The following is a 16,698-nucleotide window of genomic DNA, read 5'->3' on the forward strand; positions in this document are numbered from 1 at the left end:
TCAGCCTTCAATCCAGTCACCCCCCCCCCCTCCTGTTTCATTCCCCTGTCCCCTCGCTCTTTCATTCCCCCTGTCTTTATAACTCCCCCTCCCTCTGTTGTCACTAAGCTGAAGGAGGGAACTGAGAGCAAAGTATGTGGAGTCCCTCCCAGACACTCTAGTGCTGGTTATTGAGGATCCGTCACTCTGCAGGCAGGCACACTGCACTGGTGTGTCAAATCTTATCTCTCATCTCCTGCAGTTATAGAAACTTGGATCTGATCAAAGATTCTGCCAACCATCCGAATCCTGCAAGGCTGAAAAACAGTAAAAGAAGGGAGGGAGAAAAGATAGTCGTGGAGAGGGGAACTGGGGGGGAAATATGTCCAGTGCTGTAAAGTGGTAAGAGGGAAGGCTGCAGAGAAGTGTGGGCTGGGTTAAACTGGCACTTAAAAAGAAGCTTGCTTTGGCTTTTGTGCATTTCACCAGCAGCCAGGCTGGGAGACTAAGACGGAGCGCAGAGAAGGAGTGGATGAGACAACAGCTCCAGGGGAAAGGTGTACTCTCACTTCATTGGAGCAAGTGTATTTTTAGCTCCCAACTCTTTCACTTCACAGTTTTTCTCTTCCATTCTTTCTTCGGTGGAGGCGAGCCATGGGCATTGGTGTGGACAGGTTTCTGTGGACAGTGCTGCTGCTGCTGCCAGTCTTGGGACTCTCTGAGGCTCTGCCAGAAAGCTGGCAGCCAGGGGAATATACAAACAACACAGACGATGCATTAAGGTTCCTCAGCGACTACAACAGCACTGCTGAAGAGGTGTTGTTCTTCAGCGTCTCTGCCAGCTGGAAGTACAACACCAACATAACGGAACAAAACTCCGAGCTTCAGGTAGGATAACTCCTGGAGCCTTGAGCTTAGAAGGTGACATGTTAGCTGAACCTTTATCTCACGCTGGTATGAAATTGGCCCATTTAGATCAGTTCTTGCCAGTACTGGCACCTCGTCACCACAAATGCATGCATGGTCAAGGGTTTCTGTGAAGCTGAGCCCTGCTTGACTTGGAGATCACCCCTATTCATCTCTCTCCAGAATTACAGGCTCAGTTTCCTCCCAATGCAGCCAACTCAGCTTGTGTGTTACTGGAAATATAAAACAGATCTGAAAGCCTGCGGTGTGAGCGTCTTCAAGTTTTGAATGAATTTCCAGGGGGTCTTGCGTGCTATTATGTTGCCTATTTATTTGTTTAACTGCCTGTTTTATGTCATTTTCTGCTCCAGATGGACACACCCGCTACAGGCTGCAGTTTTATACACACTAATAGTGTTTATGCTAATGAGGGCAATATTAGCAGCCAATAAAATGCATTACCTTAGCAGGAATTTCAGAATGGGGCTTTTTAGAGGCCAGCTATGAGACATTACATCAATAGCAGATTGCAGTGGTTTCGCAGTTTCATCTCACCATATGCCTGAGAAACATTTGCATAAACACTGAAGACGAGGGAGACAGGATACCGGCAAAAAAGCAGGAGAAAAATACAGCTAGGCGGGAGGTTGCAGGAGCCAATGAAACTGTAGAGGTGTGAAGGAGTGTTGACTCGCCTTCGGGCACAAGAGTCAACATACTTGTATTCATGGCCGAATAATACAAGCTTACTCAGTCATATTCTAACTCATGAAACCTCAGGGCAAAGCCTCTGGTCTTTTTTTTCTGTGTGTGCTTGGACAGCTGTCACAACAGGATTTCCGTACACTATCCAGACTTTGAACGGCGGTCTCCTCTCACATTGAACAGGTGTAGATGCGGCCCCCGCCACACCAATGTCAACAGGGTCAGGCTGCAGAATGTGTTCTGCTCTCCAGAGTGTGTCCGGCATGTAAGGTGAAAGATGAGCAGGCTTGAAGTCGCCTTGTATGAGCAGGATTTTATTTTCTGGACAGTTCAAAGATGGGATCAAAGTGGATCAGAGCACTGAGCTCCATCTGATCTGGCAGCCAGGGGGAGCACAGCAACTCAGCCTGACAGAAAGGCTGTAATGTTGGCATTCCACTTACCACATGCTTCCCTGTAAATCCATTACATTCAAATTATTACAATAAACTGGCAAATTAAATTCTCCACTCATGCAAACAAAGCCAACATGCACACACACACACACACACACACACACACACACCCACACACACTTCCTCCTTGGCCCTTGCAGCTTCAGAGGTGAGGGTGATTTGGTCGATTTTTAGACGTGCAGAGGATCAAACAGAATCAAACAGAATGAGGATCAGTTCACAAGCTCCTAATCATGCTGAATAAAAAGCGATGAGAGTGGATATCAATGACTGATGTCCTTTGAACCCCAGAATGAAATACTGGTTGCCTTCAAGTGTCACAATCAGACCTGAGGCTCACTCACACTACATACTGCCAGCTTTTTCATGCAACTTTTGAAATATAAACTCCATTTTTGAAACATCTTTTCACCCAAGCAAAATCTTCAAATAATTCTTCACCTAGATATTAACTTGGATTGTATTGACCTGAAAAGCTAAATGTGGTATCTCATTTTGGAAAGGAAACGCTCACAGAAGTGTTGGATTCAAGTTCAGTTATCCCTTGTGCACACATATTTAAATATATATAAACATATATAAATTAGTGTGAAGTTTGAATATTTGTTAATGGAGGAGTTACTGTAACACTTTGCCTCTTCACTCATTGCAGCTTGTTTAACAGAAAACAACCTGAGGGAAATTAGAAAAAAAGCTTTTCAGCCTTATCTTTACTGTGTTTCTTTGGTTGAGAATGTGATTATCTGGGTGGATGGATGGGTTGTAGGCACGCTGGAAAAAAACGATTGAGAAAAAGACAGAGATGGAGAGGAAGAGCACAAAGGTCAGAGTTAATACTTCAGCTCACTGTCACCAGTTTTCCCTCCTGCAGCCTCCTGTTATTTTAGTGAAGGCTGGGAGAAAGACAGATAAGAAAGGCTTTAATGAAAACATGACTGGAGTGAAGCTCCTGTTCTGTCCGTTTTATCAGGATGTGTTGAGCAACTAGTGAGCTGTGAGCACTAACTGATTGCTCTGTGGTTACATCAACATTAGTGTGTGTGCGGGTATTTTCTATTTTCTCACGTGTGACTGAAGTAGCTCAATTTACAGTGTGATTTGCACTTCTTAGCGTTAACTTGACAGAAAGTACAGGGTTTGCACAATAAAATGAGACTAAAATCAGGCAAATATATGGGACACATAGTGCTGTAGCACATATACTATCCACGCAATGTTCCCACAGCAGCCTTGACTCCATCCATTCTGTCATTGTATGCTGAGAACGCCTCCAGTGCGTCCATGACCTTCCAGAGTGCCATAAAGAAAAGCTCCTGAGATTCATTGAGGCCATATATGAGCATGTGTACGTGAGCGACAAAGGCATTTTTTTTTTAAATACCATCCTTGAACTGTAGGTTATTTTGCTGTTCTGTCCTTGCTCCCAATAGACAGATAGAGCGCTTTATTGATCCCAGAGGGAAGATGTGTTGGTGCAGCTGTCAAGCAACATATCAAGTCACAGATGAGGACATGCTGTAGGTATACAGGTTGAATAGCAAAGAGTGTACAGCCATGTTAGCGGCTCTATGAGGCCATATTGGTCATTGTCAAGAAAGCCAAACTCTTAGATATGTAAAATTGGACAAATTGATAAATACATTTTGCCTAATAAATATATTATACACACAGTCTACATTATATAACATGAGGGTGTGTGTTATAACAGTTATTCTAATGTAAATCTTCAACTATAAAGGAGAGGCAGAAATCTGATACTGATATGAAAATGTGGCCACTTGTACCAGGAAATGTCTGGCTGGATAAGTCAGAGTCAGACTGAACCCCAAGACCCGAAGAGCTTACGAGGTCTTTTTGCTTCATGCTCTGATGTCACTGTGCCAAAACACTGCTACAGAAAAGATTGTATGTGTAATGACAAACTATATATCATATCGAAGAAACTGAGATTTCTCAAAAAGTAGATTTACCTCAGTTTTGTTTGCCGCAAATCATCAAGTCCACCCCTGTATCAGTATCTTCATGTCCACCATCAGTTCCTCCCTCATCTTGGCCACACTGAGCTGGTCTCCACCATGTCCCAGTGCTCTCCCTGCTGCCCACCTTCTATCACATCGATATGGCAAAATAAAAACTGACTACGCAGGAAAAAAACTTTCTTCATGTCTTCTCTGTGGACCTTGCTTGGTCGTGAAAACACTTTTTAGATAGTTGCTGCTGAGTAATTGCAGAAATGAAGAGATCATTCACCTCCTCCTCTCACCTTTAGGTAAAGGCATCCCTTGAAGAGCAGGCCTTCTCTGCAGCATGGGGGTCAAAGGCCAAGCAGGTCTTCTCTCGTGAGGTTCTCAACTCTCTCTCTAACCCTGACAAGAAGCTGATGGACAAGATTATGATACTGGGAGCTGCCAACCTGCCCCAGAATGAAAGAGAGGAGGTTTGTTTCTGTTTCATATTTTCTAACAGGGAATTTGCTGTGAGTCCTTGTGATCATGTTTTTGTCATTGTATCAGTGCAAAAACTGACTTCCAATCTCCTTTTTCTTTATCTCCAGTACAACACAATCCTCAGCACCATGGACAATATTTATTCAACAGCCAAGGTGCATCCAGAGCCAAACATAAGCTGGAGCCTGGAACCTGGTGAGTAAATATAGACAGAAGGCTCAGATTGAGGCCCAGAATGCATTAAGTATACAATACAGATGTTTTGGTGTTATTTGAAAGAAACGGGAACGGAGCAATGTTGAGGAATATGAGACAAACAACAACAGAAAGAGAAACAGTTGTGAGTGGTTAGGTAACAGGATGGGCAAATTACTTCAGAGAGGTCTCCAAAGGAAGTGTTATCGATGTGCCCATGAGTGTTGAGGAAAAAGCTATAGAAACAGCATGTCAGTAGCTTTTAACGCTGCCGGAATGTATTGTGAACAATGGCTCTGTGTTTTGTCAGCAACAACTGCCAAACGTAATTGTGAGAAATTCTTGCCAACACACACAGTACGTCAAGCGAGCGAAAACTATGATTTCTACTTAAAATGAATATTCGTAAACAGTTAAGGTGCAAAGGTGCAGTGCCCTTAATGATTATTGGCTTCTTAATCTTGGAAACAATCAAAGGTGGAACGGGGTTATTCAAAGTACATGGTACATCCCACAAAAAAACACAGTGTCATTATAATAACAAACAGGCTGTCAACTGTATTTCAAAATCTCCTGTGGTCTTCAACTGTATCCTTTTCTTCACCTTCATTTCCTCTTTCTGGCATTTTGAAAATACATGTAAGATAAATGCTCAGAATATCACCGAGTTGTCATAACTCAAAGCTAACCTCTTGCATAATGTGTCTGTTCTGGCCTTTTCCTGCGGAGAGAGCATGAAGCCAATACATCCTGATTGTTTTAGGAAAAACGTTTGAGTTATATGTTTTGTTTGTGCACCACATTACGTCAGCATCACCCTTCCTTCACATTCCGTCCTTTTCTTTATTACTGACGGTGTGTTGGACATTTTGCAGAACTCACGGATATCATGGCCAACTCCAGGAGCTACAAGAGGCTGCTGTACGTCTGGGAGGGCTGGCACAATGCATCAGGTGTACCTCTCAAGCAGTACTATCCCAAGTTTGTGGAGCTCAGCAACAAAGCCTATCAAGCTGATGGTAAGAACTTCCCCTTGATCTTTGACATGGAGTACACAAGATCCATAATGCTACAAATAATGAGAATGACGTAACGGAGAAGGAGAGAAAACAGAAAAGGAGAGTAAAGGAACATTAACATTTTGCCCTGTTAAGGATTTGCGGACACTGGAGCTGACTGGCGCTCTTGGTATGAGTCTGAGACCTTTGAGCAGGATATAGAGAAACTCTACAGGACCATTGAACCCCTCTACCAGAACCTGCATGCCTTTGTGCGCCGCAAGCTCTACAACCAGTATGGTCCCAAGTACATCAACCTTAAAGGACCAATCCCTGCCCACCTGCTAGGTACAACAGAACATTTTGATGTTGCTAACATACGCTATGTGCTGACAAGAGCCATGAGCATGTGCTGCATGACATAAGGAACTGTATGAAAATTATTATGGGTGAGGTAAGGTCAGAAATGGGGGGGTGGGGGTCGGGGGTTATGTCTTTGGCCTCTCTTTGATTTCATTTTCTTCCAAACTCACTGTAAAGTTGAATAGTTACATCAAAATAGTTTGATGAAAAACAGGCCGTGTGTGTGCCATGGATACATTCTGCCATTTCGGTACATATTTTGTCACTTCACTGTGACATTCATTAACTCTGTCCTAACTAATTTTTACTTTTGCTACAAGGAAAAAGGTGTTTTGCTCTTCCCTGGGGGGCTCTGCTACAGCTGCAAAAGCTAAAATAAAAACAATGTGAAAATAATGTTAATTCTATGTTATCATTAGACAAATATCAGCTAAATAAACCCATTCCTATATATAATGCATGTAAAGCACAACTCAACCCGTTCTGCTAATGATGAAACAAAAACATTACAGTGCTGAAGCCCCTCAGCTGTCCCCCATTCGCTTATTCAGTTACCGTGGTAATAACTGTTCATTTAGCACCTCTTGTTTCAAAGATAGAGAGAAGCTGTACTTTTGCAGTGTGGCCACCTCACTCAATAATTTTCGTACATCCCCTGAACACAAACAGTCATTATTTCATAAAGGCTTGGAAAATCATCTAAGATGTAATCACACATTCCATGGACAATACAAGCTCAGAGTATTAAGATGCAGACCCACCATGGCCACCAAGTCATTTTGTGTGCTTATCTCGTTACTGTAAATGAGGCATTTCCTACAGTGCCTCTGAGCAGAGTATCCTCTAACAAGTCAGAATTGTTGCTTAAGTGTGTTTTCTTCCTCACCCTCAGGAAATATGTGGGCCCAGACCTGGAACAATATTTATGGTATGATGATCCCATTTCCTGACAAACCCAACTTGGATGTGACCGATGAAATGGTCAAACAAGTACGTATGGGGGAAAGATTTTGTGCCACTGAGATGGATTGTAGGACAATAAAAATATTTCTTGCAGACAGTAACACATCAGAACTTTTTCTCTGTTTTTGGGTGAATATAGTTGCTTATAGCACTGAGCTGAATTGTGACTCGTGTGATTGATCCTCTTCACAGGGCTATAATGCCACGCACATGTTTCGCGTGGCCGAGGAGTTCTTCACGTCTCTGGGTTTAGAGAAGATGCCTGACGAGTTCTGGGAGGGATCCATGCTGGTGAAGCCTGAGGGTCGAGAGGTGGTGTGCCATGCGTCTGCCTGGGACTTTTACAACCGCAAAGACTTCAGGTAAAATTAATTAATTTAATTACAACTTTAACGTCATAGATAGTGTCAAATGTGTTGGTGTGCAGATTCAACACAAACAGCCCTAATACTCATGGACTGCTCTGTCAATGTTTAAGGAATTAACCTTCAGTTAATACCATTCACTGAATACTAATCTTGTTGATAAACTTGACAAATGATCAGTTATATTGATGTTTCATCCTGTTTAGGATCAAGCAGTGCACCACAGTAACAATGGAGCAGCTCTTCACTGTACACCATGAGATGGGGCACGTCCAGTATTACCTGCAGTACAAGGACCAGCCTGTGGGCTACCGTCGCGGAGCCAACCCTGGTTTTCACGAGGCTATTGGTGATGTTTTGTCTCTCTCCGTTTCCACACCCAAGCATCTGAAAACCATCAATCTGCTGGAGACCGTGACCTCTGACAATGGTAAAGAAGAGACTAAGATAGACATAAATAAAATCCAAGCCACTGAAATACCCTCCCACAGAACAGATGTGGATTAGTTGCCCACATTAGGCAATTAGATGAATTCCTAAATATCTGATTTATCAACAAATTAAAAAGTTAAATGCTGCTTTGTGTTTCTCCAGAAACTGATACCAACTACCTGTTAAAGATGGCTCTGGAGAAGATTGCCTTCCTTCCCTTTGGCTACCTCATCGACCAGTGGAGGTGGGGTGTGTTCAGTGGACACACACCTCCAGAGCGATACAACTCTGACTGGTGGTACCTCAGGTAGGGTTTTATACACAGGCTGTATATGCTCACAAGGTATTTCACGTAAAAATCGATACCACTCTCATGTCTGTGCAGTAAGTGTGAAGCTACTGTTAGTAGCTGGTTAGCTTAGCCTATCTTAGCGCAAAGAATGGAAATGTCATCAGTTACTGCCTCTGGACAGAGTCAGGCTAGCTGTTTTCCATTGTGAAGACTGTTGTTGTACTGGCAGGCATTCACAAAAATGTGTGTGTTTGTGTGACGTGAGGTGTATTGGAAAAAAAGCACACCTGCCCAGCTGACACTTGGATGCATAAAATTGAACAAATAAGAAAAAAACAATCATTATACAGCAGGCTGAATAACTTTCCAGATGTAATTTTCGTTATGTAACCCGTCTCTTATTTGATTTTAAAGGACAAAGTATCAAGGCATCTGCCCACCCACCAGACGTACAGAGGAGCACTTTGATCCCGGAGCAAAATACCACATCCCTGGAAACACGCCATATATCAGGTAGCATCCTGTTCCATCCACACCACTATGTAATAATTTACACACAGGCAAGATAAAGACAATCAGCTTGGGTTATTGATATTTTCAGGACATGTATTTAGTAATATCCTAGCTGTCTGATTAACGCTTTACTAATAGACTTGTCACAAAATGCTTAAAGCAAAGAACACCAAAGATATACCAGCTTTAAAATTCCATAAAATGGGACCAAGGCTTTTTTAGTGCACAATCATGATGAGTGTGTGTGTACGTGCCTGCACATACTGCACTGGGAAATATGCGAATAAGGTAAAGTGAATGAACATGCAAGAATGGCTGGTGTGCTGGGAATTAAGGTATTGTGTGCTGTAATCTGGACTGAATTACTGGCACTTGAGTGTAGTTTTAAACAATACAATAACGCTGCACTAGCAGGAAGCTTGTTGCAGAGGCAGGCGGCTCTAGAAGAAAAGCCTCTCTGACCCCATCTGGTTTCTGTAACAATGTGGGGAGTGACAGTTAGTCAAACACAGTTACTTAAACAGACAAACACATTTTGTGTAGTAGTTGTTGAAACACAAGCGTTCTCATTATCTAAACTTAGGGGCCATTTTTAGTTTTGTAGCATTCTAGTCAGAGTATTAAAGTATGAAAGATTTTTAATAGTCTTATTATTCTTTTATTAGCCATTTAAACTAATTTCAGCTACTTAGCTGTTGCAACCCTAATCAGTTAATCACTGAAGAGATGACAAAGCAATTCTTTCCCCTGCAGGTATTTTGTCAGCTTCATCCTGCAGTTCCAGCTTCATGAAAAACTGTGCGAGGCAGCCAACCACACGGGTCCTCTGCACACATGTGACATCTACCGCTCCGCAGAAGCCGGGGCCATTTTAAAGTAAGTGAATTGATTGGGCCTCCATTTTTCATAACACAGAACATGACTAATGTGAAGCAGTGATGGAGTAATACAAGTTCATTCCACCACCTCCAGGACAATTCTTGAGGCTGGCTCTTCCAAACCTTGGCCTGAGGTGCTCCAGGAAGCTATAGGCACCAACAAGTTGGATGCCAACTCACTGATGAAATACTTTGACCCCATTATTAAGTGGCTGGAAAAACAAAATGTGAATGAGACCTTGGGATGGCCTGACTTCAACTGGGTCCCACCCATTCCCGAGGGCTATCCTGAGGATATTGGTAAGGGAGGACTCTGATCACACCTAAGAGCACTGCACAAAATGAATGGTGAACACACAGCAGAATAATATTATCTGGTTGGAAAAAATACAACATAAGAGGTAAAGCTGCATTCTAAATACATCAGTATGTAAGAAAGTGAAGATGGGCTAAAAATGGTAGTTTTTTTTCTCTAGGATGTAACTAAGAAATGGTGGCTGTGCAGGAAGGATGTAGTGCAAACGGCTGCTTTTGTTACATGTCTCACAGCCTGTTCCAAGATTTTCTCTGCATGCATACAAACAGAAAAGTACAGTTTTCTTTCCCATTTGAAGAAAACGCCTAAAAAAATGAAAAGCCACATTCTAATCATGATTCACACGTCGTAATTTTGCTCAAATGTGATAGTATTTTTCAGACCTAATTACATGGATCTTTAGTTACAGTAAGTTTCCGCTGACTTGTCCTTCTCCTTGTTTAGACAAGAACACAGATGAGCTTGATGCAAAGAAATTTCTGGACGAGTACAACAGCACAGCGGAGGGGGTGTGGAACGCCTACACTGAGGCCTCCTGGAAGTACAACACCGACATCAACGAAGCCAATAAGAAGGCGATGGTGAGACCCTCTGACTGACCGACTCCACTGAGATCACCTTAACATTGTTCAAGCACCATCTGTCATCAATCAAATGCAAAGGACTGTTGCATCTTCTGTTGATTTTGTGCATAAATCCAGGAATCAATAAAATAATTGCTTCATCAAAAAATGTGTCAATGAATCAATAATTGATTGAATCAGTGAGTCACTAATCAGCCCATGTATGCATGTTTCTGTCTATCTACTTAAATACCTTTATACCTATCTGTGCATTTTTAACCTCCATCCTTCCATCCATCCAATCACCCTGCTTCCACTGACACTTAATGTAAAAATATAAGAATTAAAGAGTATTCATTATTCCTCTCTAGCTTGAGAAGAACCTGGAGATGTCAGCTCACACCCTGAAGTACGGACAGAAGGCCCGTCAGTACGACACCACTGACTTCCAGGATGGCTCGGTCAAACGCATCATCAAAAAACTCAGCGACATCGAGAGGGCCGCACTGCCCTCGGCACAACTGGAAGAGGTGTGGAGGAAAAAGTTTCAGTTTTACAAATGTTTATTCATACATTGTTTTATTGGTTGAGTTGGATAACAGTGAGAAAGCCACAGTTGCTCTTTCTAGAAAATAATTGGAAGAATCTATAGATCTTACAGGTAGTGAAACATGAACTGTGTGTCCCAGACCATCAACAGGCAGCGCGGGTTAACAGCACTCAGGTTCCCTCGCACTGGTAACGTTAGCAAAATTAGTTATTCCTGCTGTTTACCATTAAAATATAACAGACACTGGACATATGCCAGATGCTTTACATGATAAACTCAGATGCCTGCAGTTTATACAGGCAAAACTTCACTGTATAAACTGTATAAAGGATCATAAGAGACTGCTGTTTTTTCTCTGAAGAATTTTAAGCACATTAACATGATGCATTTTCCATCAAAGCTCTCAGTCCGCCACCTCTATCAGCTGAAAGCACACTCAGACTAATCGCACATCAAACCAAATCATCGAGCCTGACAAAACTCTCTCTCTCATTATGTAATCTGAGGCACTTCTTCATACTGCACGCATCTCACAATGCTGTTGCTCCGAGAGCATCTACAAGGGAGGAGGTAGCTAATAAGTTATTTATGCTAGCTTCATTCACCAAACATTTAAAGCAAAGTTCAGACCATAGAGACTGTCTCGCTAATTAAATTTGCTAACCTTAGCCTGCAGACTTTGCAAGATCATTAATGCTATCTGGTATATTTTTCTCATTTATAGTTTAATTAAAGCTCCTTCTTCAACTTTGGCTGCTCTGATGATTAAAGAAACGTAGCCTCGTTGCTGCCTGTTGAGATGAAACCCAGTCAGTCCAACGTGAATGTGGTGGAATGGCCACTTGTGTCTCCTACATTTTATACCCTCTCCCCTCCACCTGAGCACCCTTTAGAAAGATGGCACATTTCACATTACCAAACATTGAAAAACAGATAATTGCTGATGGTTTCAGTGGCACCTAATGTTTGGTGGATGCCTTTACCTTTTCAGTACAACACCCTCCTGTCCAACATGGAGACCAAGTACAGTGTGGCTGAGGTCTGCAGAGAAAACCGGACGTGCCATCCGCTGGATCCAGGTAAGACTATGGAATACACCAATCATAACATGAAGAGTTTGACTCCAGATAGTTAATGGCATTGTACAGTACACATTAGGTAAACTTAGAGTATTAACAGAATGTGCTGTTGTTGTGTCAGATCTCCAGAAAATCATGGCAGAGTCCAGAGATTATGACGAATTGCTGTTTGCCTGGAAAGGATGGAGAGATTCTGCTGGAAAAGTTCTTCGCAAGGATTACAAGAGATACGTTGAACTGGCCAACAAAGCTGCTACACTCAATGGTATGACCTTAAGGAGTAATTTTATATCCTCCTTGAGATTCCCCCCAATCTCTCTTTGAAAAAAGATGGTGGGCCCTGGAGAGCAAGATAGCAGTTTGAGAATTTCATTTTTCAGAGCGAGGGCTGTTCTGAAGTCAAAGATAAGAAAGAACCACATCTGAAACAGTTCCATCGGTTCTTACTAACAATGGCAAATGTCCACAATTCTGGAAATATGCTGATTCCCTTTCTTACCTTCTTGCTTCAGACACGTTTGCATAAAACTCTGCATTGCCTTCTTTACAGACTTAAATACACCTCACTGACGAGTGTTTTTATCCCTGGTACTGTCTGTAGGTCACTCTGACAATGGGGCCTTCTGGCGCTCCCTGTATGAAACCCCTACCTTCGAGGAGGACCTGGAGTCTCTGTGGAAGGAGCTGGAGCCTCTCTATCAGAATGTGCATGCCTACGTTCGCAGAGCTCTGTACAAAAAGTACGGCCCCGAGCGTATCAACCTGAAGGGACCTATTCCTGCTCATCTGCTGGGTGAGTAATAAGAGGGAACTTTTGAGATTGGGTATGATAAAGCTACACTGGTTGTACACTGCCTTCAGAAATCTTGTTTTGATTATACCAGGCTTTCAGGAGTGAAGGCTATAAGGTCAAAGGCCAAAACCACACTTCAGTCAGTATTTCTCTATGGAATTTAAAGGATCCTAACACTCAAGCCCAAAGTCTCCTTTTATGTGGAAGCGTACCCCATTGATATTCTGTTGTTGGCTGAAGATGTGCTCGGATTTAGATGGGATTTAATTTGCTTTCAGAGGCGTCAAGCATGAGATTGCGTGTGACAGTTCCACATGGTTAGGGATTGGACTGACTCACAGTCACAAATCCCACTTGGTTTAACGCTGGCAGAGCAGAGGAGGACTTGGCCCCCATAACTTTTTAAATATATGATATATGAATGCTGTCTTCTGTCCTTTCAGGCAACATGTGGGCGCAGACGTGGTCTGGCATAATGGATTTGGTCATGCCCTACCCAGGTGCCACGCAGGTTGATGCTACTCCAGCAATGGTGGCACAGGTGAGTGAGGGAACACCAATGAAAACCAGCTGTGGCGTAAAGATCACTGTTGCACACATGAATACACATGGACACGCAAAGAACACACACTCACTTGCACTATTCCACCACTCGCCCTGCAGCTTTAGAATCAGTTTGTTTCAGTGAAAATATGACTTGGATGTGGTCCAAAGTGGAGGATCAAGCAGATTGAGGAGACATACATAGCACTGAGTAAAAACAGCAAAAAGCAGCAGTCATCCTGACATGAATATACTGTGTACATATTTTCAAGGGGAACAAATATGTAATCTCCCATACTTTTAGAACTGGAATTTGTTTACAATTTGTGCCGTCATCTATTTTTATAAAAGTAGCTGTTGGTTTTTCCAAATGTTGAATATCTAATTTCCTGCAAAACTGTTTGTATAGACGCACAAATGCATCCACATCTTCGCTGATATGCTTCTTTTCCTCGTTCAGGGCTGGAACGCCAAAAGAATGTTTGAGGAATCTGACAGATTTTTCACCTCACTGGGTCTGCTGCCAATGCCAGAGGAGTTCTGGAACAAATCCATGCTGGAGAAGCCGTCTGATGGACAGCAGGTGGTGTGCCACGCCTCTGCATGGGACTTCTATAACCGGAAAGACTTCAGGTAAAAAAAGAAAATTTGATTGGAAGGCTATCATCAGTGCTTTTGGCAGCGTGATGGTCTTGCCTAATTTTAAAACGGAAATATTAATACACATTCAAAACTTGCCAACTTTAGACCTGAGTACAGCAGAAGAAATAAGACAAGCACATACATACAGCATCAGATACTCAATTAAAAGGCCCAAAATAAAATTTAGGCATTCAAGTCCTTTGAAATTCATTCAGTTTATATGATGGATGCTGAAAGGAGTTAGATCAGGGATCTGGTCAAGTGAACACTAGTTTAAAATTCGAGAAGAGATGTGATATACTGAGGCAGCTTCATAACAAAAATGATAGTCAATAGTTCTCTTCTGCTGCCAGAGAGGACCGACATACTGCTATCTAACCAAATTCCCAGATTTAACGACAACATTTCAGCCATTGAGTAGATGGAAGCCAGGAAGATGTAATATTTATAGACACTTTGCTGTAATTATGGCCTTGTCTGTGTCTCCAGGATCAAACAGTGCACTGTTGTGACTATGGATGACCTGATCACGGTGCACCATGAGATGGGCCACGTCCAGTACTTCCTGCAGTACAAAGACCAGCCTGTGTCCTTCCGCGATGGAGCCAACCCCGGCTTCCATGAGGCCATCGGCGATGTGCTAGCCCTGTCCGTGTCCACGCCCAAACACCTGCAGAACATCGGCCTCCTGGAAAATGTTGTAAACGACCAGGGTGAGTGGCCATGACCGTGAGTATCATATACTTCTGTAAATGCATGTGATGTTATAACAGTGTTCAGCTCATGATTTCTGTGTTTCTGTACTTTCCTCTAGAGAGTGATATCAACTTCTTGATGAGCATGGCACTTGACAAGATCGCCTTCCTACCTTTCGGCTACCTGATGGATCAGTGGAGATGGAAAGTGTTTGACGGACGCATCCCGCTGACTGACTACAATAAGGAATGGTGGAACCTCAGGTAAAGTTCACCAGCACTTCTACAATTACAAAGTGCAATGTTTATCATCTAGAAAAATGAATTATTAAATAATGGTTCATCACTAAGTAGTAGATTGATTGTGTAATACTTTATTGTATTTGTAAAATAAAAACTAGATTATACTTTATTGCATTTCAGAATGAAGTACCAGGGACTGTGTCCACCTGTAACCCGTACTGAGGATGACTTTGACCCAGGTGCAAAGTTCCACATCCCTGCTAACGTGCCCTACGTCAGGTAAATATTCACAATTTGGCCGAACAAACAGGGCACCTGATAACTGAGCATAGGTAGATTGATGACGGCTTCAACACACTCCATTGAATTATGGATACATCAGATAAATACGCCGTAGAACACAATGTGCTTTAACTCACGTGACATTGCCAGTTTGTTTTGTGTTTTGCTGTGTTTTTCTGCTGGCGTTAAAGCATGACAGCACATGTTTGATGATCTTCAATCAGGTACTTCGTCAGCTTCATCATCCAGTTTCAGTTCCACAAGGCCCTGTGTCTGGCTGCCAAGCATGTTGGGCCTCTTCACACCTGCGATATCTACAAATCTAAAGAGGCTGGGAAGCTGATGGGGTTAGTACACACACCTACACATACCCAGGATGATATACAACCAGTAATAGTGTTTCCACAGAAAATACCCTTTAGGTATCATCCATATTCCATGGTGCATTTGTGACATGAAAAACCTAAATGTAATTAGCAATTAAAAACAACAGACATGATTGTGGCGCTAACGCTGATTTTAGTATATAGTCATTGCAGGCATCTGGTGAAAACATGCTTCATGCCATGTGTGTGTAATAATCTCGAGAAGACACTGCACTGCTACTGATCCTCGTCTCGTCTGACCCTCCTCTCTGACCTGTGTTAATGTTTGCAGTGATGTGATGAAGCTGGGCTTCAGTAAGCCCTGGCCCGAGGCTATGGCCATGATCACCGGCCAGCCCAAAATGAGCGCACAGCCACTCATGCAGTATTTCCAACCTCTCATTCGCTGGCTGGAGGAAGAGAACAACAAGAACAATGATGTTCGCGGGTGGCCCGAGTACGACTGGAAACCTTCAAGTTCAAGTACGTGTCCGAAACATTCATGCATCCACATACTTTGATGCTTCCACAGAAACATCAATAAAAGCGCATGCATGTAAGCAAGCATATTGCAAGTTTTCCAATCTCTAAGCCAAATGTTTTTTGAACTCCTTCCCAGAAAAAATGGCGCTATGTCCTCACACAGAGGCATTCATTTAGTCTTTCTCCTCTGCTACAGCTTATAGTTAAATCAATCTCATGCTCGTCTTGTTTTACTGATGAGATCCTGCTGACAGGACGCGTACAGATTAGATTGATGAGATACTTAGCAACAGAGTGAAAAAGAAAGCTAGAGAGAGAGATAGTGGGGGAAAAGAGAACACAGCTGTTGTGATCAAGACAGAAATGCAGAATTTAAATTGAATTTAAAAATGAATAACAGAGCATGGAAAGAATATAAAGGAGGTACAAGAAAGTGACTGTGTTTCTTCAGACTACACTGTGTCGAAAGGGAGAAAGTTTTTGATTAGTATTATGTGGCATAAAGGTCACAACGTGCGCAACCGATCTAATAACTTATTTTTTTACGATTTATTTAGATTTAGGGCTGTTGATGTGCGCCATCTGTTGGTAGGAAGAGTAATATTTTCTTTTCCACTTTTGGAAGGCAGCAAGTTTTACAGCTTCACTTTCTT

The 16,698-nt window shown here is 42.5% G+C and overlaps 1 protein-coding gene across 1 annotated transcript in view; it reads left to right on the forward strand.

Moving 5' to 3' along the window:
• The first annotated feature begins 503 nt into the window (after positions 1-503).
• The window catches only part of ace (angiotensin I converting enzyme (peptidyl-dipeptidase A) 1), a 16,815-nt gene continuing 620 nt past the window's right edge, over positions 504-16,698 (forward strand). The window contains exons 1-24 of the mRNA XM_070926776.1: positions 504-867; positions 4,315-4,482; positions 4,600-4,687; positions 5,563-5,706; positions 5,842-6,033; positions 6,941-7,038; positions 7,204-7,373; positions 7,583-7,806; positions 7,971-8,115; positions 8,515-8,613; positions 9,367-9,489; positions 9,586-9,791; positions 10,252-10,388; positions 10,742-10,900; positions 11,912-11,999; positions 12,121-12,264; positions 12,601-12,792; positions 13,236-13,333; positions 13,796-13,968; positions 14,467-14,690; positions 14,792-14,936; positions 15,096-15,194; positions 15,422-15,544; positions 15,855-16,051. Of these exons, the coding sequence (XP_070782877.1) occupies positions 634-867; positions 4,315-4,482; positions 4,600-4,687; positions 5,563-5,706; positions 5,842-6,033; positions 6,941-7,038; positions 7,204-7,373; positions 7,583-7,806; positions 7,971-8,115; positions 8,515-8,613; positions 9,367-9,489; positions 9,586-9,791; positions 10,252-10,388; positions 10,742-10,900; positions 11,912-11,999; positions 12,121-12,264; positions 12,601-12,792; positions 13,236-13,333; positions 13,796-13,968; positions 14,467-14,690; positions 14,792-14,936; positions 15,096-15,194; positions 15,422-15,544; positions 15,855-16,051 (3,670 nt within the window). The 5' untranslated portion in view covers positions 504-633. The remainder of the gene's footprint in view (positions 868-4,314; positions 4,483-4,599; positions 4,688-5,562; positions 5,707-5,841; positions 6,034-6,940; positions 7,039-7,203; positions 7,374-7,582; positions 7,807-7,970; positions 8,116-8,514; positions 8,614-9,366; positions 9,490-9,585; positions 9,792-10,251; positions 10,389-10,741; positions 10,901-11,911; positions 12,000-12,120; positions 12,265-12,600; positions 12,793-13,235; positions 13,334-13,795; positions 13,969-14,466; positions 14,691-14,791; positions 14,937-15,095; positions 15,195-15,421; positions 15,545-15,854; positions 16,052-16,698) is intronic.

The sequence above is a fragment of the Enoplosus armatus genome, chromosome 20 (assembly GCF_043641665.1).
Source record: "Enoplosus armatus isolate fEnoArm2 chromosome 20, fEnoArm2.hap1, whole genome shotgun sequence".
Taxonomy (NCBI): domain Eukaryota; kingdom Metazoa; phylum Chordata; class Actinopteri; order Centrarchiformes; family Enoplosidae; genus Enoplosus; species Enoplosus armatus.